General features: G+C 39.7%; 1 protein-coding gene across 2 annotated transcripts; it reads right to left on the bottom strand.

Annotated features, from left to right (window-relative positions):
- Positions 1-1586: 1586 nt before the first annotated feature.
- On the bottom strand, positions 1587-23166 carry reps2 (RALBP1 associated Eps domain containing 2). Of its 2 annotated transcripts, XM_042417707.1 has the most exons (19): positions 22532-23163; positions 15791-15914; positions 15151-15326; positions 13650-13758; positions 13152-13258; positions 12902-13043; positions 12746-12809; positions 11648-11816; positions 11470-11523; positions 11117-11195; positions 10781-10834; positions 10333-10390; positions 10081-10217; positions 9743-9804; positions 9487-9576; positions 6853-6939; positions 6620-6753; positions 5288-5393; positions 1587-2851 (listed from the first exon to the last, which is right to left on the bottom strand). In XM_042417707.1, exons 1-19 carry the CDS (start codon positions 22709-22711, stop codon positions 2783-2785), a joined length of 2001 nt encoding a protein of 666 aa, XP_042273641.1. In that variant the 5' UTR covers positions 22712-23163; the 3' UTR covers positions 1587-2782. The 2 variants fall into 2 exon arrangements, with proteins under 2 accessions (XP_042273641.1, XP_042273642.1); XM_042417708.1 differs by lacking the exon at positions 9487-9576 and having other exon boundaries at positions 22532-23166.
- Between the last annotated feature and the right edge of the window lie 1126 nt (positions 23167-24292).

The raw sequence follows: 24292 nt of genomic DNA on the forward strand, positions 1-24292 counted from the left end.
TAACTTTTAGCCAACGGGGGTGATCCAAGTTATTGAGAAGCCTGTTGCAGGTTTACAGTTTATTTACATTGGACTTTGAAAAAGTGCTCTCCAGCTCTCTTGCCAGCCAGTACAGAGTTCATTTCATTTGATTAAATGTGAGTTACGGCTTTATTCAAATTTTATCACTGAGGATTTTTTCTATTTCTGCCTAAGAGCAGCAAGTATCACTGTCTCCAGCTAGACGAATCATTAATAGTAATAACTATGTACTGTAGATAATAATAAGCCAGTTCCTGACTTTGTGTGAAATAGCTAGATGGCAATTATATCAAACAGGCATATACTTAGAGACAACACATGGCTGACACATATAGTTTCCTCATTATGTGCAGCTGTCATCTTGAAATGCAAACCAAACACTTTTAAGTAGTATTTATAGTTGAGTGAGAATGGCTCCCTGTTAAGCTGTCTGATTTAATGGACACACACCCCTCCGCTCCTGATGCATAAGATAAAATAAAACTCGCAGTATGGGAGGAGATACTGTAAGATGAGGCGGCAGGTAGTGACACGCTGGCCTGTGCCAAATATTATTGGTTATGGCACAGAGGAGCTATGAGCGCCTTGTTGTCGTCTGGCATCTCATGTCTCTGTCTCCCAGACTGAACTCATTCATTCCGCCTCATTCATTTTCTCAGATGTGGGGAGCGACTTATTGGGCTCAAACGCTGCTCAGCTGTTTTCTTTGGATTGAAGATTCGGATTTGAGAATCTGTTTCATTTTGCTTTTTCTATGAAAAATGTCCTGCGATATCAATCACCCGCAAGGACTCATTCAGTCCTCTGCTAGGCTCAATTTAATTTAGCAGAATACTTCAGATCCTGAATATGAGTTATATGCTGCTGTTCCTCAGGAAGAATGAGGAAAAATATATATCAACCATGCAGGACATGACTATAACATGAAAATAAGTCCCTGGTTATGATCAGAGTAGCTTGTTACAGCACTTGAATGCAACATGAATGAGTGAGAAATGGGCATATCAGTGTGTGAGGTGTATAAATGGGAGCCAAGTGTGTCAGTGGATATTTTTGGACGGCAGTGGCGGAGGGTCTGGGAATACAGCCATCAGTGGTGATCAGCCTGACCTTTGGTTGTTGTGTCTGTGTCAGAGAAAGCACAGCTGCTTCGTGAGAGCCAGAGGGTTACGCCTGCAGTCTGTTTCTTTTTTTTTTTTTTTTTTTGCCCTCATACTCAGGATGTGAAGATGACATCTCATACATCTGTTAATATGTTCTATGTCACCTACTTTGGGGCCTGTGAAATGAAAAGAAGGATATGCTTTTGGGATTTGAGTCAAGAGGTTTCTCTTGTTGCTCTTAGGAAATACATAATTTGAGAATTTAAGAGCTTTTGCAGGTTGCCCTCATTCATGCTGCATTGTGAAAGAGCTATCACAGAAGACTTTGGACACATGATGAAACTATCTCTTTTCAGTCTGTCTCTTGTGCTAAAAGAATAAAACACACTATTTTATGCTTAGTTAGTGACTGAGGATGGGCTTCTCTTGTATAATAAGGTGTAATAAAATGATTACAGGCAATAAAAATAGACAACTTTATTTATTAGTTTGATTATTGTCTTCAGCGCAGAGCTCAGTTGTGCATGGTTTAAGGTTAATTCATACTCCAATGCTCACATCATTTTAGCAAACATGCAGTATCAAGTCAGTATCATTCCCGTCATTTATCATCATTAATAATCAGGATGTGAAGAAAAAAAATGGTCTAAAATAAGCTTAAATTGCATCAAATCTTTGCATAGATAAAATCAAAACCACATCTGCTTATCCAGACATCAGCTGTTTTGAAATCTATCTTGCAAAACATGAGAGGAATATTGTGCTCGTTTATTGATTTAGCTTTTTACTGTTAATGCTGGTTTGGTTTGAAGTGGGTTTTTTGACAGTACGGATGTAGTGTGGAAATAACTGAGGGGATTTCACTTAAAAATCAAAAGTTTTTGTTTCAAACAGACAGTGTTTCAATTAAAGATGGAGCAAATCTTCAAGTAAAAGGTACATATTTTATACAAATCCAGTGTCAAAAGTGTCAACATTCCTCAGTGTCCTAATAGCCACAAGTGCCAGTGCTACAGTCTGTCACCAGACAACAAAGTCATGTGTGCTGGCTGGAAATGTAGCTAATTTAAATTCAACTCATATTGAACGTGGCTTTTGCAAACATTAAGTACAACCTTGCAAATGTGCATTTTTTTTTGTGCAAAAAATAATCAGATTCAAAAACTAATCTGTAGCACCATCACTTGCTTTAGACCATATGTTGATATGCATGATATGCACTGTATACAAAAACTGAAAAATGAGAGTACGTCATTAACACAGAACATAAACATGTATCTGAGTAATGATTATATGTGCACAAACTTTGACATGTGTTGTAAGCAAGGTAAGATTCATGGGAGGAACAGTAACTCAAAAGAGAAAAACAAGTTAGAATGTCACAGTCAATAACAGGATATTTTACATGTGCATATCATACAGAGATTTTAAAAAATGCATGGTTTAATCCTGCAAAACATCATTAAAAGTAAGTAAGTAAGCTTGAAGAGTCACATCTCTTGAGTCTACAATGCACCTTTGCTTCCGTCATCAGCCCTTTTCCATTTATTCTGGATTCATCACAAAAGAAACAACTTGCTCAAACATTCACTGACACTGCTGTACAGTTGTCCCGGTGAAGCGCCGTGAGCGCGACTCTGTCCGGACTTCAGGCTCAGTCACGTCGAGGCGAGAGGACGCAGGTGCTCCAGCTGGGACTCCAAGGTGACCCTCTCCTGGTGAACCACCTGTAGCCAATGAGAACACATGACCTCTGAAGAAGAGATACACCTCAAGCAGTAATTAAATTGTTTGCTTTGTTTGCCATGGTAACGGTGGTCTAAAACAAGATTAAAACCCTGCTAGCTGCTCTTAAAGGACCAGTGTGTAGGATTAAGTGGCATCTACCCCTCCCCTAAACCTCCCCTTCCAAGCGTAAAGGAGAACCTACAGTGGCCATGAAAATTTCGAAAAACACAAAAGGCCCTCTGTAGAACCAGTGTTTCATTTGTCCATTCTGGGCTACTGTAGAAACATGGCGGTACAACATGGCGGGCTCCGTGGAAGAGGATCAGCTCCCTATGTAGATATAAAGGGCTCATTCTAAGGTAACGAAAACACAATGATTCTTATTTTCAGGTGATTATACACTAATTAAAACATGCTTATGAATATTATATTCCATTTCTGCCAAGTCCGTTACACTAGATGCCACTAAATTCTACACACTGCACCTTTAAAGGTTACAATGTTCATCACTCCCCAAAATATGAAAGTGTTCAACATAATGAGCAGTATACAAAAATGTCAAATTTGTCCTAAGGGTGGCACTAAAGGAAAGGCCACATGGTCAGTTGAGTGAACCAACTCATGTGGAATTATATGAATGTAGAATATGTTCAGCGTTAAGCATCAAATTTAGCACAGCAGGGAGTGACGATACCACTCCACCCCCCCCAGGGGAACACACATTCAGAGCCTACAGGTGGATGCTGGGGTGGAGGTGGCTTTTGAAAAGCTATATTAGCAGTAGCAATAGAAGCAGCAGTAAGTAACAGCATAGCTTTCAGGTGAGCAGTGAGGCATCAGGCATGGTAGCAAAAGAATGAGCAGAGCACTGGCTGCTTATGTACACCCCCATGATTAAAAGGATGAGTTGGATATATGGTGCAGTGAGGAGAGTATGCCATATGAGCGCCTGAACTAGCTATTTGCTTTGTTTGCCATGGTAAAGATGGTCTATAACAATGTTAATCCCCTAAAGTATTCATTACACCCCAAAATATGGGTTAGCTTGGTTAGGTTAAAATGTACAGCATACAAACTCTTCTCTGAGTTCTGCCAGTGGTAGGGATAAAAATGTAAAATATGCTGTCCACTAGAGGAAAGGCCACGCCCACCGACCTCACGTGGAATAGTTTATTATGTGAATGTGGAAAATGTTCAGCATTCAAGCTCCAAGTTAAGCAAAGCAGGGAGTGGAGAGTGGAGACACTACGCCCCCAGATTAAAAATACTAATCTAAAACTGACAGTCGATAACCAATTTTGGATTACAGGGCAAATATTGTTAGTTTTAGATCTGTGGCGTATCTGTAAAGAATTTCTTGACCTGTGAAATATTACAAAATAGCTTTAATCTTTATTCGAAATTGTACTCATAAAAAGTAACGGCAGAGTTATTCCTTTCCATTCAGCCTCTTTTCTTTCCTCTCACACACTGTTGTAGCTGGATGCCTGACAGGCCTAAGCTCTATTTTGAAGAAGACAGTTGTGAATGCCAGTGGCTGTTTGGTATTTCAACAAGGGCTGAGTCTATATAAAGACACATATGCCTTTCTCTGCAAAATTCCACAGATGCTTTAAGGAACTAGTAGAATTAGTCCTAGATTAGAGTACACACGTGAGAAGACTGCAATTATTAGAGCTTAAAACCTACAAATCAAACTGCCAACATACAGTATTTGGATTCTGCATGATATTTGAGAATGGCCTGAAATAGGCTATGAGTTGCTACATCAGTTCTCTTTTTTTAGTTTTAGTCTCTGTTGTATTAAAAGCTATAAAAGTGCTGCATGTGAGCGTGCAGGTTTCACTACTGGATCATTTACGAGGAGAATGACAGGCATGCGGCATGTGTTCCAAATGTGAGTACGTGTGCCACAGGCAGATCCCCCAATGCAAACAGCTCAGTCTGTGCCATTAGTTCAACTATGAGTGATGGGTAGCAGAGCAGACAGTTGAGCTCAGAGGTTTTTCACCAACTTGCACCAGCGGGAGCATTTGTTGTTGCACTCGGTTGAGGAGCGGTAGAATTCAACTTCTGACACACAATCGAGAACTTTCGAAACAGTGTTAACATCAACACTATCAAGCTCTCATACTTGTGGTGAAAAGTCCCTGTTCTTTATCAAGCTGTCAGACTCAAAGCTACGATCTGTGTGCCAACTATGCACCCTTTCACAGTGTTTTCTAAACGCTGTGGAGCTGGTTTTCCCATTTCACAGAGTCCCAGAGGAGGCAGAGGCCAGGGAATGTCAGAAAGTCACTGTGGCCAGCCACTAATGTAGTCCACACCCGTTCACACACATGGACACACACTACCATCAGCAAAATAATGCATGTGCACACTAGTACTGCATATACAAACTGTCTTGTGCTCCCAGAAATAGAAGATGGGCTGACCTTCAGTTGCTGTTGGAGCTCGCTGTTGAGACGCGTCAACACTGCGTTGGTTTCCTTGTTCTTACGGATCGCCATCTGGATCTCCCTCTTCTGTCTGGACAGCAGTCTGAAAGAGGATTCAATCCGCTTTTATTGGGTTTTAAGTTAATTTTCTGCATAGACAAAATAGTTTAACATAAATAACCCTGTACAAAGCATAACCTAAGGGAATGTACAGATAATTGAACAACCAGTTCCTCAACAATCTCTTATTTGTTTCTGTCTTACAGGGGGTCTAAGGACAGTGTTTGGAATTGGATTAAGTCTTCAGTTAAAATGAACAAACTCGGAAACAATGAGTCTGAGTTGCACTCAGAGATGGTAGAAACCAAAGGGATCAGAGCAAAGCACTGGGGCTTTACATCAATCAAACAGCCAGCTAGCAGTCATTACTATTATTGATGGTCACCTTCTACTGCACTGACAGTTTCAATGAGCTGTCTGGTCAATAAGGAGACAGAAGCACATGTGCTAGAGTCATTACAGGGGGTTAGGGTTAGTGCCTTAATGTCTGTATGGGTTTCAGGGGTTAACAATCAACTTGGAACACATAAAACAGAAAACATTTAAGAAGTTCTTAAACCTGCATTAAGTGATTTTTTTTGGCCACATAGGTGTTATGCAGCAATCTGTAAACAAAATGTTTTTATTTATCACCTTATAAAGTTGGCTTAGACTTGAAGCTGGCAAATTTGAGACCAATTTTCACTCACCTTTTAGCACTATTAGCTTTCCACCACTTTTCAACATTTACGAGCGTTAGGAGCATTAAGAAACAAAAAAACAAAAAAAAAGGAAAATGTCTGAATTTTTAGCTGCCAACTGCTCCATTATGTTCGCTAGCCAGTTCCTAACTTTGTCTGTCTGTCGTTTTGATGCTGGGCAGATAAGATGAAGATTTTACAGTGAAAACAACTGCCTGCTGTGGCTAAAAGTGACGCTGATAAGTAGTAGATAAGTGACTCAAAGTTAACAGCAAATGTACAAGTTAAAGAGTGGTGAGGAACTGCAGAGTTGAGTATTAATTATCTGTGGTTTCATCTATACCAGTGATCTCTTTCACATTATACACAGTCATTCGTTCATTGTTATTGTTGTTGCATATAGAAATGTTGATGAGTGCAGCTTTAACATGAGCCACTCTACAAATGTGTAGTTTTCTTTCCTGGCTCAGATTAATTTTATCCATTACTACTAATTTAAGCTACTCAATGAAATGCAAATCGAATCAGATTTAATTGAAAAGTGAACTTGTTTGTATTTTAGGATTTAAGAGTCAGATGTTTAACTGACTTTTGAGAGGGTTTGGTGGGGGGAGGAAACGTCACGGCAGGTGGAGGTACTGGCTCCAGGTTCTGGCTCTCAGGGTGGTATTTCCTGCGGACTGGCTTCTGCGGAGCCTGACTGTGAGAAACTCTGATTGCTTCCTGAAAAGTTAACAGAAATAAAACATTTGTCTGCGTACTGAAACAGAGACATAGACTATAACACAATAAAGCGAGCATGTCTATGTGAGTGGTTTGGACCTGTTTTGAAGCATTTGTCAAGTCTTCAGTACTTGGAGCAAATCTAGAACGTGGACTCTGTTCCTCAGGTTTCACACTGCTCTCCTCCTGCAAGACAGCAGAAATTACACGTAAGCTATGCACCAAAAGAACTCTTCTTACTTAAAATGATGGCCAGCGTAAAGGTGTTGATGTCATGATGAGGTGAAATGATATAAGAGAAGTACTAAACAGGCAGAATGAAATGTGTCTGCCCTCATCCGGGATAAATCAGTACCTTCCCTTCGGGGACCACGATCTAGTGCTCTCCTGCCACCGCTTCCTGCCTGCTCAGGGGCAGCCATGATGGATTACTCTAACTTGCTTTTATTGCATCTCCTTGCTGCATTTCAGCCATTATTCTCTTCTGGATATAATATATAACATATCGCCACCTGCTTTCCTTCAGCAAAGAGGTTAACAGTGCAGGTCCTACACATGAAGGTCAATTTCTTAATTTCAGCACTTTTAGCACAAACTGCAAGATTAGTCGTTTAGAAAGTTGACGGCATTTCTTACTACGCAGCACCTTCTGTACGTTTTCTGCACTACAGTATTTCCCATCTGTTAATGTTGGATTTCGTGAATTTGATCCATTCATTTCTAAGAGCTGGCTGTCTCCATTGCGGTGGCAGTTGAAATGCCTAGGCTTTCCTGATGGTTTAAACAGGCTAATGCTGCTGCTGTAAATTGTACCCAAGAAACCTAAAAATCTATTTTGCTGAGCAATGCAACTGACTCATAAGCAGACACAAACAATTGGCCGCAAGATTCACTGCACCACTGGATTTGAAACACAACCACAGCATGGAAACATTTTAGGTAGTGTAGTAGTTGCTACTGTGGCAATAAACTGCAGGAGCTCCATCAGCTGCATGTGTGGTCACATCAGCCGTAGGTCACGGCTGTTTCACTCCAGCAATGTGAAGGCCTGGTGTTACTAAAGAAGTGCCGTCATTGTCGCAGCTGGACTCGTTTAACTGAAATAAGTAACCAGCTGAAATGAAGTTACAGTATCGACACCATGTGGTGATCCTGCTAAAATGTGCACAATGAATGGAGACAGTGAACACAACAGGAAGAAGACAGGAGATGACTTTACTCCCTGTCTGAATGTGTTAACTTGTCCGCTGGATCAATGCCTAATCTCTCCACTCTCTGGCAGAGACAGTGAGCTTTGGTGAGCGTGGATGGTAGTATGACTGACAGATACATGTATTTAGATCTGCTGTGCTTGGAAAAAAATACAAAGATGTGGTATTTAGGTCATAGCGGCAGTAGCATCCCTCCTGGCTGCCTGCCCAGTGTCTCACCAACTGCTCTGTAGTTTCTTCTTACTGACCCTAACATGTCTGTGGTCACTGAAAAATATATAGTTGGAAAAATGAAGTGGAGTCAAGTCAAGTTATGTTACATTAAGTGAAAGTAAGCTAAGCTAAGTGAGGTAAAGAAAGTGAAGCAGAATGAATTAAAAGTTCAGTGAAGCAAAGTGAAGTTAAGTAAAGAAACTGAAGTAGAAGTGATGTAAAGTAAATGAAAAGAAAGTGATGTATAATAAAACAAAGAAGTTTATTCAACTTAACAAGTCACATGCAAATTGTTGTCTTGCAACAACTGAAAAGGATGAAGAGTAAATGCCTGCAGATGTGAGATTGTTTTTCTACACGCCATAACTGCAAATTCAACTGTTCCCAAGAGTTCCCTGCAAAAGCTCGTATCAGATATTCACCCTTAACTCAAGATTGACATATTTTATGTTAAGGAAGCTATTTTTAACTACACCTATAGTTCACTGGTGTCTCTCTGAGGAATTTGCGCTGGTATGAGTTTCTGTTTGTCTTACTAAGTTAAATATATATACACACACAAGGTATTACCACATTTGGGATCATCCAGCCCGCTTGGTTTTAATTACGACTAAGTTACCCTGTGGGAGGACAGAGAAATAGTGATACTGCTCAGGCCAATGGGGTTAGAAATCCAAGAGCACATGTAGTGAGAGCACATGTCAGAGTAGGATTCATAGAGCGCACCACATAAATGGCAAATACATTTTTATTTGACATTTAAATTCCATCCTATCAACTTCATTTAGTTCCTCTGTGGGAGAATGATATATCCTGCAATCTTTAAAATGTTTGACATGTTCACCAGTCTTAAACATGTACTAGATTGTTGTGCAATGTAACAGGATACAGGAAGACACCCAACTGACAGAAAAAAGTGTCAGAAAAGACAAAGGACAAAGAGAATGAGGCTGAAAAGAGCTTAAACTAAATGCTCGACTTGTCTCTTCAGCCATAAATAAATCCTTGACATATTCACTTGCTTGCGGTCCACAGCCAAGCAGGCCTTGATGTACACCGCTGTCATAGCCTTTGAGTTTATTTGTGTCTTGAAATAGAGGCCCGTATATATGACAAACGTGACCTATAGGTGACACACGTCTGAGATGGAAGGTGGAAAATCGGGGGGAATGGAAAGCGCTGACAATCCGGGGATGGAATTTGGAGTTTACTTTTGCAGAAATCTTTTTTTTTTTTTCTGCTTGCTACATTTGCAAAATTCAACCAAGACAAATTAAAAATCTGGAAGTAAAGCAGATTTTATGCTCACCTCTTCTCTAAAGCGACTGAAGTCAGCAAAGTTTGGCTGCTGCACTTTATTCTGAGGAGTTTTGTCTGAAGCGTTGATAAAATGAGAAACCTGACAAGAGAGGTGGTTGGTGCTGATTAACCAAAGCTTTCTTTTACCATTAATTTATGAGATGTTTATACAGTTGGAAGCCGCAGAAACAACAAAGGCTTTGTTCACTTGATATCAGAGCAACTTAGATTGTTTCTGTAATAGTCTGTAATCAAACCAGACTTACCTGTGAGGTTGATGGTCTAGGAGGGAGGGCTGGAGGAGGGGGCAACCATCCACTTTTCACCCCTAAAATCCAGAAGAAATTCAGTTATAAAGTTATAAACTAGTGCTGCTATACTTTAATTCTACCCTCTTATTGTTAACATGTGAGCCTCTCACATTTCAGACTGAACAATATAAAACACATATCTCCATTTCCCCTTTTGTTCTACTATGAAAGGAGAACTGTCATAAACCAAACACAATAACTTGGTTGCATAATGTTCCGCAGCTCCAGGCGCCTCATACTGTGTCAGAAAACTAATATTGTGAGAAAAGCTGAGTGAAGACGGGGAATTGTACCTGGAGCATCCTGCTGGAAGAGCTTGTTGAGATCCAGTGAGGAGGCTCTGGAGTGGGTTTTCTGGGGTCGAGGTGGAGGGGTGGGAGGCTCTTCTGCCTTCTTCATCGCATCTTCGAAAGAAGTGCTGGAGTAGGACCTGGAGGTGAGGCCACGTTAGTGGAAAAACAAAGCATATAATGAGGTTAATGAGCAGCTCAGGAGAATGGGATACTATTTAATTCATTAGTGAGTTGTCACAGGTTGATTTTCACCTTGGTCTAGTTTTTGTCTTCATCTGTGGGTCGAGGTCCTGAGGCCGAGGCACACGGTCTGTAAGGAATAATACATTAAATTTATGAGATGACAATGAGTTGCTGTATATGAGAAGCAGCTACTTCCCTTTGGAACCACAAACTGTCATTTCACATGTGTAAAGTATCACAATCATCACTACATACATTTATCTATGTCATTTTTGCAGCTATTTTTATTACCAGAATATATGAAATCATTCAGACATGCTGCCACATGCTCACAGAATACTGTATATTCTCAACTAAATCACACTTCAGTTAACCAGGAATTTTCAGGACAAAAGAGGAAAGACGTTCCACACAGTGAGAGTGCTAAGAGTAATGAGGTGTGTGTATCTGAAACCTGTGACACATCAAGTATTTGCTTTAATTTTCCCATGTGAAAATTAACAATCTGGCCTCTCACCAAGTTGTAAAGTTTGTTTCTCTTGAGATGTTGTCACCCTCTTCACGCTTGTTTCTGTAGACACAATATTGCAGACATCAGCTGGAGGACTGACTACATTATATGAAGATTTGAAGGTTTCAGCATGTACAAAGTTCTTAAGAAGAAAAAGATGCACCAGTGTGTAATTTTGTGCATAGAAATGATATAAAAATAAAGTGAAATGTGTTAATTTCCAAATGCATTTAGGTATGTTGTTCCTTTACTGAGGTTTACTTTAGAATTTAATGTTTTTTAGTTTTTTGGATTACTTACATGAAATATATAATAACGTGAAAATAGTGTATCTGATTGTACCTTGTTTACAGGATTCCTCTTTCACATCTTGTTTAGTCGGGGCTGAGCTTGGCTGGAGCCTCTCTATCATACTCCGATCCTAAAAAAATAACAATAGAGAAATGTAGAAGTTGCTATTTTATCACATCACCATGACATCACTGCCTGCAAAGATTGACATGATGTAAAGACTGCATGTGTAAGCATTTCAAGAGGTTAAAGTTCTGCTCTAAACTCAGCATGTTGATGAGGATGCACTCAGAAGATGGAGCTGTTTCATGTTAGGCGTGTTAGTGCCCCCTACAGGCACCAAAGAGGGACTCCACATTAAATAACTTCAAACTGACACTAGAGGGTCTGGGGATTTGGTTTACCATCTGACTGGGCCTCGGTTCAGCATCCTCAAAGACGATAAGAGGCTCTGCACTCTGTGAAAAAAAGCACAATTTAAAAGAGTTTAATTTTGATGTAAGACTATCGAACAAACCAAAGAAAAGGATAGATCAGTACATGCATGTTTCAGACAGCAGGATCCATGGCTGTTTCCCTTACTTCAGGAGTATCCGGTACATCCTCTTCCTGCTGTGTAAACCCTGGCTGCAGGGTTGGAGGAAGGCTCTCGGGGAGAGGGTAACCGTTCTTGCGCGCCACAATCAAGTGAAAGGCTGTGCAGAACTCAGAGAAAGTGAGAGCTCCATCTCTATCCACATCACTCAACTCCCTTAAAAAATCAGTTGGAAAGATGAAGCATATCTGCAAAACCTACAATAACGCTGATTATTACATTCAGGTTATCAATAATATATCACATAAGAAACATTTTTTACTCATCCTCTTACACATGATACTGTATTATCATATAGCATAGAAACGCCTTGGCAACTTTTAAATACAGCACTTTCAGTATTGCAGACTTGCTAATATCCAACATGTATTAACAATGAAAGCTAAAATCATGACATATTATAAAGTTATAAAGTGAATATGCTGTTGTTAATTCACTCATGTCATTCTAAGCTAAAATAACCGCCAGCAGCTGGTTAGCTTAGCTTAGCACAAACACTGGAAACAGGGGGAAACAGCTAGCCTGGCTTGTTCCAAATCCGCCTGGCGGCACCTCTAAAGCTCACTAATTAACATGTTTTATCAAGTTTGTTTGATCTGTACAAATACTGTACAAAAACTGAAGTGTAAAAACATCATATTATATGGTAGTAGGTGGATTTTATTATTTTCAGACAGAGCCAGGCTAGCTGTTTCCCTGTTTCCAGTCTTTGCTGAAGCTAACTGGCTCCTGGCTGCATAAAGACATGATATCAGAGTGTTATCAATCTTTTCATCTAAGAAAACCTAAAGATTACTTCGCAAAGATGTATTTTAAGATTGTGAGTAACATCCTGTTTACTAATTTCAAATACAGGAGCATATTTATTTACATTTTCCTATCAAATTTTATGTGTCTTATTCTCCTTTGTTGCAAAAAAAATGACAAAACTGTTCAGAATAAACCTTTCTGTTTGAGGAAGAGAAGACTCTGCACTTCTAAAATGAGGCCTCTGTCTGACTCAGTGGGCCTGCTGAGGATACAACGCCTAACTTACTGACCCCAGAACAGAGCAAGGACACACAACACTATGAGTCAGCACTCACCAAATGTGGGAGAGCTCTGGTATTGGGAGCTTGGATTTTGTGAAGAAGTTCTTTGCAACAGCTCCTGGAAAAAGTAAAGAATGACCTGAGTGGTAAAATAGTTTGAAAGTTTGATTTTTCAGTGTATTAAGAAGTGGCATTGGGGGGCGTCCATACCCAGGATGAGAGCCCCCAGGTCGGGCTGCAGGCTTTTGAACTGGTTAGTGTAATATTCCAGCTGTTCCTCTGTGATCCTCCAGGGGTCATCGTCAGAGTAGTCCACTACACCCTGCTGGTCCAGCCTCTCTGCCGAGGAAGCCTGGGGAGATTCGCAGAAATGCAGAGGAAGCAGGTTTATAATATAAACTTTTTTTTAATAACATGAACAATTTATGTGATCGTGAAGCTCTAAAAATTCCATCTGTACCCGAGCCATAGCAGGATGCTCCACAGTGGGTTTGGTCCCGTAGTTACTGGGCGAGGAGTGCTGCTCCATCTGAACGATTGGCCGTGAGGAAGGTTTGCTCTCATAGGCTGAAGGATGGGGAAAGAAAAACACAGCTTTAGTGGAGGAGAAACCTGAGACTAACATGCAATCATTTCCTACCGATTACACCGGCTCAAAAATATGATCAGAGAGAATTAGAGATTTACTGATCAGGACCAGGAGAGAGTAAAGTGAGACGAAAGAGAGGAGGACTGAGCAGGTGTAAAGATGCAGTAAAACCTCATCTTTTTCATTTCAAATTCATAATACATGGCTACTGTAACATGTGTACATTGCAGTATTTCAGTGGTCTAAGCATTCTGAATTAATGCCCATTAAAAGAGGAACTAATCTAACAGAACCAATCTTTCAAAATTTAACAACAAAAATGTATATTTGCAGAGTGCATTGCTATTATTGAAATGAAATTCGTCATACCCATCTGTGAGTCTGCCCCATTCCTCTGCTTCGTGTACGGGTAGCTGCGGTAGGCAAGCGGCGAGCGAGGTGGTGAACTGCATGGTGATCGTGGGGGGGACCAAGGCTCCTTCCAATACAGGGACAGAATATTTGTTATTTCACAAATCTTGATGTAGCCAATGTGCATAGAAAGAAGAGCTAATCCCCCCCCCAATGGCCAATCTGACAACTGGGACCACACATGCTACCATGAGATATGCACATTTTTTAGTGGCACATTAATGTTATGAACAATCTGACATGTATCTGGGACCACACATGCTAACATGAGATGTGCACATTTTTCAGTGGCACATTAATGCTATGAACTGCCTGTCCCATCTCATCATCCATCTCATGCCAAAAGGTGTCGTGTTCCATTGAGATATTGTGAGGGTGGAGGGAAAATAGTCACTGTTATGTTCTTGTAAGCTCTTTTATTTCAGGCCATTTTCCTTTTGTTTTACGATATATTTTTTTTTACATTTTTGCCTTTATTTGATAGCGAGCATGCATACAGCGAATGTGAAGAGAGAGAGAGAGGGTTATGACATGCAACAAAGATCCTCGGCCTGAATTGATTATTGTGGTTATATAGTTTGCATCTTAAAAGGACAGGTTCACTATTTCTCAGTTATGTCTTAAAACAACAGTCAGGTGCACATATGAACAGTGAGAGAGGTTTTCCTCGCTGAAATCATTCCTGCTGTTCATACTGGCTGTTAAAAGATGTTTTGTTTGTTCCTCATCACTTACATTGTAAGTGTATTATGAAGGGATCTTCTAATGGCCGGTATGAACAGGAGGAAAAACACATTTCAATGTTCATTTGTGCACCTGTTTTAAGACAAAAAATTGTGAACTCGTCCATTAAGCACTCGGCCACCAGGACACCCCCATGTTCAACTTTTGAGGGCAAAATTATACTTAATCCTGTTTTGTTACACAGAGTTTATGAAGGCACGCATGTGGTAAACAAAAAAACCAAAACGTTTTATGATATATGCAGCATTAAAATAGTGCTAGACCAGCACTAAAAAGCAATTAATGCCATTCATTTCAAAGTAAAGTGGTATTTTGTCCACTCTACAGTCATCCAATTTTGGTGATCATGTGACTGATGATGCAGAGCAACTTGGCATGGCATCCACATCAAGTTGTCATTAAGTCCCTCTTCTGCATACAAGTGTTTGCATACTTGTAGCCAGTCCGGTAGCTTGAAGGAGGCTCGTCCACCTATTATCTCTCATCAACATGTCAGTTCTGCTCTGATTGTTGTAGCAGAGTGGAATGTCTTTGCTCAGTGCATCGTTCTTGGTCGACTCTAAACACTTCCTTGGTATAGTCGCACCCACTGGGTGTTGTTCTCAGATATTTTAACAATGATCCATTGTGTCTCTTACAAGCGTCAAGAGAGTAACTCGTCGCAACTACATACTGTTGAGCTGATTGGAGAGCTGGCAGTCAACACTTCTCTTACCTTCTTCTCTACGCTGCTCTCCAAGTGTCTGAAGGTGCTCCTGTCTGCTGGAGTCCGGGTGACAGGACCGGGTGCAGTCCCACACTGAGCCCCCTGACCATCTATGCCGGGAGGGACGGTGGGGTATCGCATCTCCGGTTCATTCTTCAGCCCAACAAATCTGGGTAGAGGTAGATCTACGGGAGAGAAATTAGGATGCTTTTTGATTCTTAAATACTACTGACAGATTATGATTTTACAGTAGATCAGCTTCCTAAGCATGTTATTTCTTTTCCTTGGAATCTTGTCTGATCAGCAGCTTCCTGTTTGATGACCTTTCACACAACTAGAATTAGACTGAAGGAATTAATCAGGATGATCTTCTCCTCCTGAGGTGAGCCACACCATGGTGAACATTCAATTTTGGACATACTTTATCTAATAATCCAGCAGGCTATCATGTGCTATGTAATAAACAGATTTTCCCTTTGGCCAGGGTGTGACTGATTGTGTGCGCTCTTGTAATAAGGGCAAACCCACTTAGCCCTTTCCACGCGACTCCCCTTTCATCCAGATTAGACCAAATCCTGGCATGTTAAAGATAATCTCCTGATTCCCCTTTGCTCTCGTAAGACGCCTCCTCTCTGAACAGCAGACTTACTGGCTGTTACGCTCTCCAGGCGGATGGGCAGACCAGACTGGGCGGCAGCGAGCAGCTTCAGGGCCACGTAGAACTGGGTTTTACCAAAGTATCCCAGACGCTTTGCCCCACACACCTCAGTCACCTGAAAAAAGTTACAAGTTTAGAATAATTGGTAGGACTTTTTTTTCACGCTTCCCATGATGCAATTAGATAGCGTCTTTTCCCTAGGCCCTCCACGTCCTCCTTACATCTTCCCACTCGCTGCGTTTGATGTGGCTTCAGCACGACTTCAAAGATATAAGAGTGTGACAGAATGTTTTCTCTCTGTTTTGAACTTTCAAAAAAAAAATCTTTCTCAAGTTAAAGTCTGTCATTTCTATACTGCAGATGTAACATTCGTGACATAACCACCGCTTGTTGGAAAAGAATTTGAAAAAAAATGAAAAGCTACTTTGTTAAACTTTGCAATGCTCATCGCAGTGAAATATTCACATTGTGTGAGCATCATTAACATCAGTAAATCATAAATCATTTCACTTTACTTCACTGTGTTTATACAACATGAATAAGCGTTGACTGATGAATATAGGCTACTAACACTTGCATCAGGAAATGTTTCCACCAAAACTGACAGAGTTCTATATAGGATGATATCAGCTCAGTAAAAATGAGCAGCATGTGTTGAGTAACTCCTGACAAGTTATCTACAGTTAACATTTTATCAGTATTTCTCAGTATTAAGAAAGTACACATAGTGCACACTTTACTTCAAGTCCAATTTACAGCTGCTAACAATTATATTAACACAACACTACTAGTAAGTATTTATTAGTGTGTGATTCAGGTTTACTGATAAATCAGAACAGGCCGTTTTACATCTTAGTTCCAGTTTTTCTGAGATTCCAGGTTTTTAACTTAGTAAACCTGTTTCTTGGAAAAGACCCTTACTCTAAATATACTGTATACAGTTATGTTCAGCAGAAAATACACACTGATTCTGTTGTATAAATAATGTTCAACAGCACACTCTTGGAAATCAAATCAACAAAAACAGAAGAATGAATAGATGGAGGGAAACGTGCTTGATTAGGGTTTGAATTGAATTGTACATACTGTACATATGAATATTTAAATTAAGTGTCAAAGTGTCATCAAATAATTCTCAAATCAAAAGGACAAATACACTGTTTATGAACAGGTAGATTTAGGCAGTTTGTTATTAGAACAATAAAGATTACGATTTTACTGAAACATGCGAAATTTCTTTAAACAACTTTCTAACATTGTGACAAAGTGATTCACTTCTAACAATATGTACAATATGTTACCCTGATAAATCTCATCTTTCATACTGCCTGCAGCGTCTGCCTCTTTTCAGTAGCATCATCTAGCGAGGACCAAATGTGATTATTTTACACCGTGATCAAGACAACGTGTAGAACAACATTATGGGCTCCACAAACAGAATAAAGCTAGAAGAAACATTATGTGGAGGATAAGCAGAACAGTGGGAGCTGTTTATCCAGCAGCAGCTCTATTTTGATTAGAGGTACTATGGCTGCTTTGGGGGAGCAAAGAAGATTAGGATTATGTTGGACAATCAAGATTTTTTTTTTTTTACATTGAGAAAACCAAGTTCTTGAAAGTTAAGATAAAGGCACATGTGGTTCTTACTACATGATGTAAATGCAATACTGAAACAAAGCAACTCTGATAATCCCACTGAATCCCTCACAGAAGTATTCATAGAAGCTGAAACAACAAATAACACCACAAATACTAAGTCATGTTCGACATAAAACCCCAACCTGTTGTTTTTACACCTCAGTTTTAGTAGAAATTAAATTATAAAAGTAATTATTATATAGTGAGCTCTGTATGTGTTGGTAAGTGGATTGTGTCACATATGGACATTAGCAGTACTATATTTACCATACAGACATGAGAGTGGTATCTTCTTATCTAACTCTCGCTATGAAAGTGAAAAAGTGCATTTGGCAAAATGTTGAACTATTCCTTTAATCAAATTACCAAAGTGGAATTGTTGCACAGACCACCTGATGCTCAGGGACCCAAAGGCAGCTGCCTGCTCTACACGGTTGGTTGGTTGGTGACTGCAGCTAACACTCAAACTGTAACCAGAACCAGACACTGGTCAAATTTTCTGAACGTGCAGCACTTGATCATCAATGCTATAAAGAGGAAGATGTTTGCTGTTAATTGACAATTAACTTAAGTTTTCATTCAGATATAGATTTTACATTATTACATTATTATAATTATTACAGTTCCTCTCCTAAATTGTGTTAATTCCAGCCATTTAGAAAAGCAAAACCATAAGCAATATGGCCAGAGCTAGTCTTTTCAAGTCTTTTTGACAACATAAGAAGTCATCTGGACTGTTTTAGTTTCAACACGGACAGCTCATGCTCTTCTTATGGCAACAACAGATCAACACTGCTTATCTGACACTGACAGGTTTTTTCAGTAACATACAAGATCCAAAAGTCAGTGCAATACTGTACAAAACTATACTGACACACTTTTTAGTAGACATTTTTTTTTGTTCATGGAGGAGCAACAGCATATTTGCTGATATGTGTTTATGAAATATAAATGACAGCAGTGCTGTTAATCCTCAATGTCTAATGAGGTTGAGGGGAGGGTGGAGTCCGTGCGGCTCATACCGCCTTATGAGACATTATTTCTGCTTGACTTGCCTTGTATTCATTCAACAGCTTTCACAGATAAATGGGATGCAAAACAACTACAGGCCAGTGAGAGGCTGGGCAGACAGTGAAGGTCAGGTCTGCGGTGCTCGTGAGCGTGCATGAGGTCAGCAGAAACTAGACAAATGATAAGATAATTTCGGGAACACCAGCGGAGGCCTTGAGGAACCAGACTGGCAGGTCAGATCTATAGCCAGAGGGGGAAAGTTATTTTAAGAAGACGCCAAACTGTCAAAAACATTTCAGTGCACATAATGTCACCACCGCTATGACGTTTCTGATATGAATAAATAATATGTCCTTCTGATAAAGTGAGAGAGGAAATCAAGTTTGAATGGTTGCCATGTTACTGTAATATGCTGGATATCTGACACACATGAGCCTGTTTAGCACATCATCTTAAACTATTCTGTTATTCAACAATGCAAAATAACAAATAAGCAAAATTATACCACATACAAAAACTCATAGGTGATGGCACATACTTCATGTTTACCAGATTGAAAACAAGAGTCTACAGCCGTGCAGCCATGCTGTACTCAGCAGTGCTTTGAGCCAAATGCTGACGTCAGCATGCTAACATGAACACAATGACAATGCTAACGTGCTGAAGCTATGCAGGTATAAAATTTGCAATGTTCAACCTCAGTTTAGTGTGTTAGCATGCTAATATTTGCTAATTAACACTAAACACAAAGTACCACTGAGGCTGATAGTAAAGTATTTACTGTAGTTATATGAAGTATTGGACAAATGGAGATTTTGACCTGATGTGGGCACTACATGAAAAGTTAAGGGTTCACCAGATCCTGAGGGGACATGAATGACTGCAACAAATTACAATCCATCCAATAGTTGTTAAGACATTTCACTCAAAACCAGAAATGTTAACCTTATGGTGGCACTAGAAGGGGGTCACTGAGGTCACTAAGATTATTTCTCTGGCCAACAAAAACACCTTTACCAAATTTCATGACATACCATGCAATAGTTGTTGAGACATTTCACTAAAAGGCAAAAATATCAACTTGCTGGTGGCATTAGAAGTAAAGTCAAGGGGTCACCAAGGTCAACATGATTTATCCTCTGGGGAACATGAATGTCTGTACAAAACATCATGGCAACTCATACAATAGTTGTTGAGATATTTCAGTCTGAAAGTAGTGGATCATTGCTAGATAAATGTTGATAGAATGAAACAATATAGCTGATCCCACCAAGATCTATGTGCTTGTTGTGCTTTTGAGCAAATGTCACGAGCCACGCTGGCACTGTCAGGTCCGGATTTGCTCTGCTAGTTGTGAGGCCACACCTTTAGTCAACCAGACAGGTTCCACAGCAATGTCTGTCAACAACACATATCTGAAAACTGCATCTCAAGCACAGAGATTTATGGGATATTCACCTAATTTCAAGACAATTTCAAGTGTGTTGCATCCCACTAAACGTTCAACCTTCCACTATGTAGTCCAAATGGCTGCTGTGGCTGTTATGTTCATGTGATAAAATGTTACGAGAAACATGTGCTTGGTTGGCAGTGAGAACAATCTCAGTCAGCATGACCCAAAGTCCGCACTCGAAGTCCATGTAACCAGCATAACAATTGATTTCATTGCAGAGTAATTTGTGGGAAGCTGTGCCTTTCTCTGAGTGAATAGTGGATTCTCTGACGGCAATCAGAGCTCAACAGGAAGAAGTGCATACTTTTACAACTTATCTGCTACAAACACAAGTTAGACACACAGTAACGATCCGTATTCAGTAAATCTGCTCACTCTAGATCAATCATGAATCAGCAAAACACACTTCCACATTCAGTAGATGATGGAAGATTCCCCTTGTTTTGACAAATACTAGCTGTATTCACAGTAAAACTTACATTAAAGCCAAGTAAGATCAACAGTCAGAAACTCCCAACTAATCATGTAGACTGGAGGAAAAGCATTATTTATGATTCTCTGATACTGTGTGACATAATGACCCAGAAGTCGGCAGCGAGTCCAAGAGTGATCCTGCAGGCATCCTGCAGCAGGGCCAAACACAGCTCAGAAGGCTGTGTGTCAATCACCCCCGTGTGGTGGCGGCGATCCAAGCCGGACAGGAAGGAAGCAGAGCTCAATGCCAAACTTCCTGACACCACACAGAGACACAATAGGCTGCAGTCGCTGGGAGCCGACCCCTCGGGACTGTGGGTGGTGTGAACACAGGCCGCAACCTGCTGTGTTCATCTGAGCTGGAAAAATGTGTTTATATCTCTGTGATGGGTCAGCAAAATGACTCTGACTTAGTGCTTCTGCTGTATTTTAGAGTCAATAAAAAACAGTTTACCATCACTAATGTGTGTACTGTCAAGCAGCTCATTCATAGAAAATAATGAATAGAAATGTTTTTATATTTATGAGACTGTACAGACAAATCTCATAGTTGGTTTTTACCAGGTTTGAATTGACTTTGAATGACAAGGTTTTGAAAGTATCAGTGAGTAAAATAGTGGGTGGAAATTTAAAGGAGCATGCATGTGTTTTTACAAGTTTTAGTTTCTCAACTACAAATCATGTGTAACCTTTTTGCTGATTTTTAAAAAATGCTGTATAGTCTTAGATATTTGATTGTATTTTTCTTAGTTCATTCCTTCCTGTATCATATGGAAATCAATTAGCAGCCTTTTGAAAATTGCACGAGTTGTGTAATCACAATGAACATCAAATCTGTATTCATTTATGTCATGGTCACAATATCATTGTGTGGTCATGCAGTTTGATTATTATAAGTATTACCTCATATCACCAATGTAACCTTCACAAAAATGAACACAGACTTAAAGTGACTATGTACTTTTTGCTGAAGAGCTAACATAGCCATGAGTGGCGTTTACAGGATGTTCTAAAACATAGTGCAAAAGTGGAGAAAAGTCACAAAGTCAAATGTCAATTATATAGCAATATCTTGCTAAAATTAGCTAACATTAACCACCTTAAGCAACTGGTCATGCCAGACCAGTAGTAGCTGTAGCAGCAAAACTTGCAAAAGGTGCATTTTATAGCTAATGGAATCAACTTTTCATTTGTAAGAGTAAAAAAAAAAAAAATTGTGTTATTTCTTCAAAAGTCAAAAGTTACAGTCTTGTTTTAATGTTCAGTGTTATTCTGGGGGAAACAACATGATTTCAATTGGCTACATTGCGTTCTACAAACTCTGATAGGCATTTTTCACCATTTTATAACATTTTAGAGACAAAACTGCGAAAATAATACACAACTCAATCACTGATGCAAAATAATCATATGGCTGAAGTCCTTGTTGGCTGTGATGTAAAGTATACGGTATGTGATTTGTAGTAAACTGGCTAAAATGTTTAATCCCCTCAGGGTCCTTTAAAAAGACCTAAACCTGTCAGATGATTCAATGACAGCTTCAATAGAAAATTTAACACATTAGAAATACTTCTCCCCATGGTAGTAACCAGGCTCATTATTAATTATTAGAACTAACTAAGAATAATTATGATGTGAACAGTATCATACACATTTACTACACTTGTTTGGATACTGAGAGGACATTTGTCATCCTATTACCTTAAACCTAAGCATCCAACATACAGTATGCCTTAGTGTAGTAAGGAGACACACACAGACCAGTGTACAGCTGATGCAGTAAGTAAAGGGGCTGCCTTTTACTGTGTCAGAAGGGTAAACAGAAAGCAGGTGTGGACGACCTCTCTGTGACGCGCACACACACACACACACACACACACACACACACACACACACACACACACACACACACACACACACACACACACACACAAACAACGTCAGGAAGACATTTCACAAAGGAAATTTCCTGGCTCATTATCATATGTTGGAGACCACAGGCTCAGCATTTATACCGCGCTGTGTGTCTCCCTGCAGATCACTGAGGTTTAGTGAGCAGCAGCCGCAGCTCCCCTGACACACACACACATATATACACACACACACACACACACACTAGATAACATGTGATGACCAAGCACAGAGGCAACACTCACTTTATGCAGGGATTCAGGAGGTAGCTGAGACGCCTTGAACAGCTCTGCCACTTTGCTGGACGACAGTTTTCCTGAGGTGTCAGCTTGGCACACGCCGTGGAGACCTGAGTAAAATCTCTGTTCATGTTCATTCAGCGGGATGAAACTCCCTGCAGACGCCACACCGGATTCCTGATCCATTCCCGGCGCTGACGCATGGATGATCCGCCGGAGAAGCACTACAACCAACAGATCAATACATCCTGCTCCTGTTTCAAGTCAGAAGAGGGGGTTTGGCAAGCGGAGGACGGTATCACCTCCGACAAGAGTGTACCCTGTGAAGACAGACTGCCTGCTCGGCTCAGGCTCATCCACTCCTACCGCCTATTATGGCTGATTGTAGCAGTACCGTCCTGCGCCTGCTGGGGGCGGTAGAGCACAGGAAGAGGGAGCTATTGTCTGTGAAATAAGGGGCTGCTTTATTTGTCCATCCCATAATAAAATAACTCAATTCTTGTTTTTTTTTTCCTCCAGTGGATCCCTCTATTACAGGTTATTTTGAGTGTTTTTTTTATGCTTGAGTGGTTGATTGTATGGCAGTGAGGTCATAGAATAAACATTCAGATCAGCTTCTTCATACTACAACTGTACAGTGATAAAATAATATAAAACACACGAATAAATAAATAAATAAATAAATATCTCTGTTGAGGTGAACCTTAAATCTGTGAATGACTCCACTTTGGAAGTCACTGCATTAAGTTAATATTCATCAGTAGTGATGGAAGTATTCAGATCCTTTACTGAAATAAAAGTACCAATACAGCGATGTAAAAATACTCAATTACATGTAAAAGTCCTTTGCTCAAAATTCCACTTGAGTAAAAGTGAAGAAGTTCATCAGCAAAATGTACTTTAAGTATCACAAGTAAAAGTACTGGTTCAGCAGAAAAATAGTAATACAAAAGCAGCATTTTACTGTTGTACCTGGCTGAGTTTATACACAGTTAGGTTTTTTTTTTTAGAACTGTGGTATGATTAGGGAAAAAAATAAAAATAAAAACAAAAACAAGTTTTGCACAAATTAGTATTCTTTTTTTTTTTTTATCTCTATCTTACCTTTGTTGGTGGAACTGCCACCGACTCATAGACATCAGAAATGTGACCTGGGGACCCAACGAATACTGTTTTTTTGTGAGGGGTCACAAGTCAAAAAGGTTGGGAACCACTGGTTTATTCCTTGGCAATGCATTGTAATTTATAAGTTTATCATATTGCTTTCATGTAAATGTTATCTTGACATAACTAGTAACTTCTGATGTCAGGTAATTATAGTGGAGTAAAAAAGTACAATATTTCCTTCTGAAATATAGTGGAACAGAAATATAAAGTATATATATAAATATTATATAGTATATTTTCAGTAAATATACATAATTACTTTCCACCACTGCTTGTCACTAATAAAAGTAGACTAAATAAGTTACTATAGCATCATAATTAATGGTACAAGACCTACAGCCCAACTGGCAACACAGAAAGCAGTCAGTTATCTAAAGCGGATGGAGCTGTGGAAGTACAAATCCTAGATAGAACTCCATTGTATCTTTAAGGATGTTTTTAAGAAACGAACATGAATGAGACTCATTGGTGACATTAGTAAATAGCTTGCATTCCTCCTAGTTTTCTCAGATTCTTTAGTGTCTTTAATAATGCCTCCATCTGCTCAGGAAAATATCTGCAGTTGCTGCTATTATTATTCCAAAAGCAATTTATGTAAAT

This window comes from Thunnus maccoyii, chromosome 7, assembly GCF_910596095.1.
Source record: "Thunnus maccoyii chromosome 7, fThuMac1.1, whole genome shotgun sequence".
Lineage (NCBI taxonomy): Eukaryota > Metazoa > Chordata > Actinopteri > Scombriformes > Scombridae > Thunnus > Thunnus maccoyii.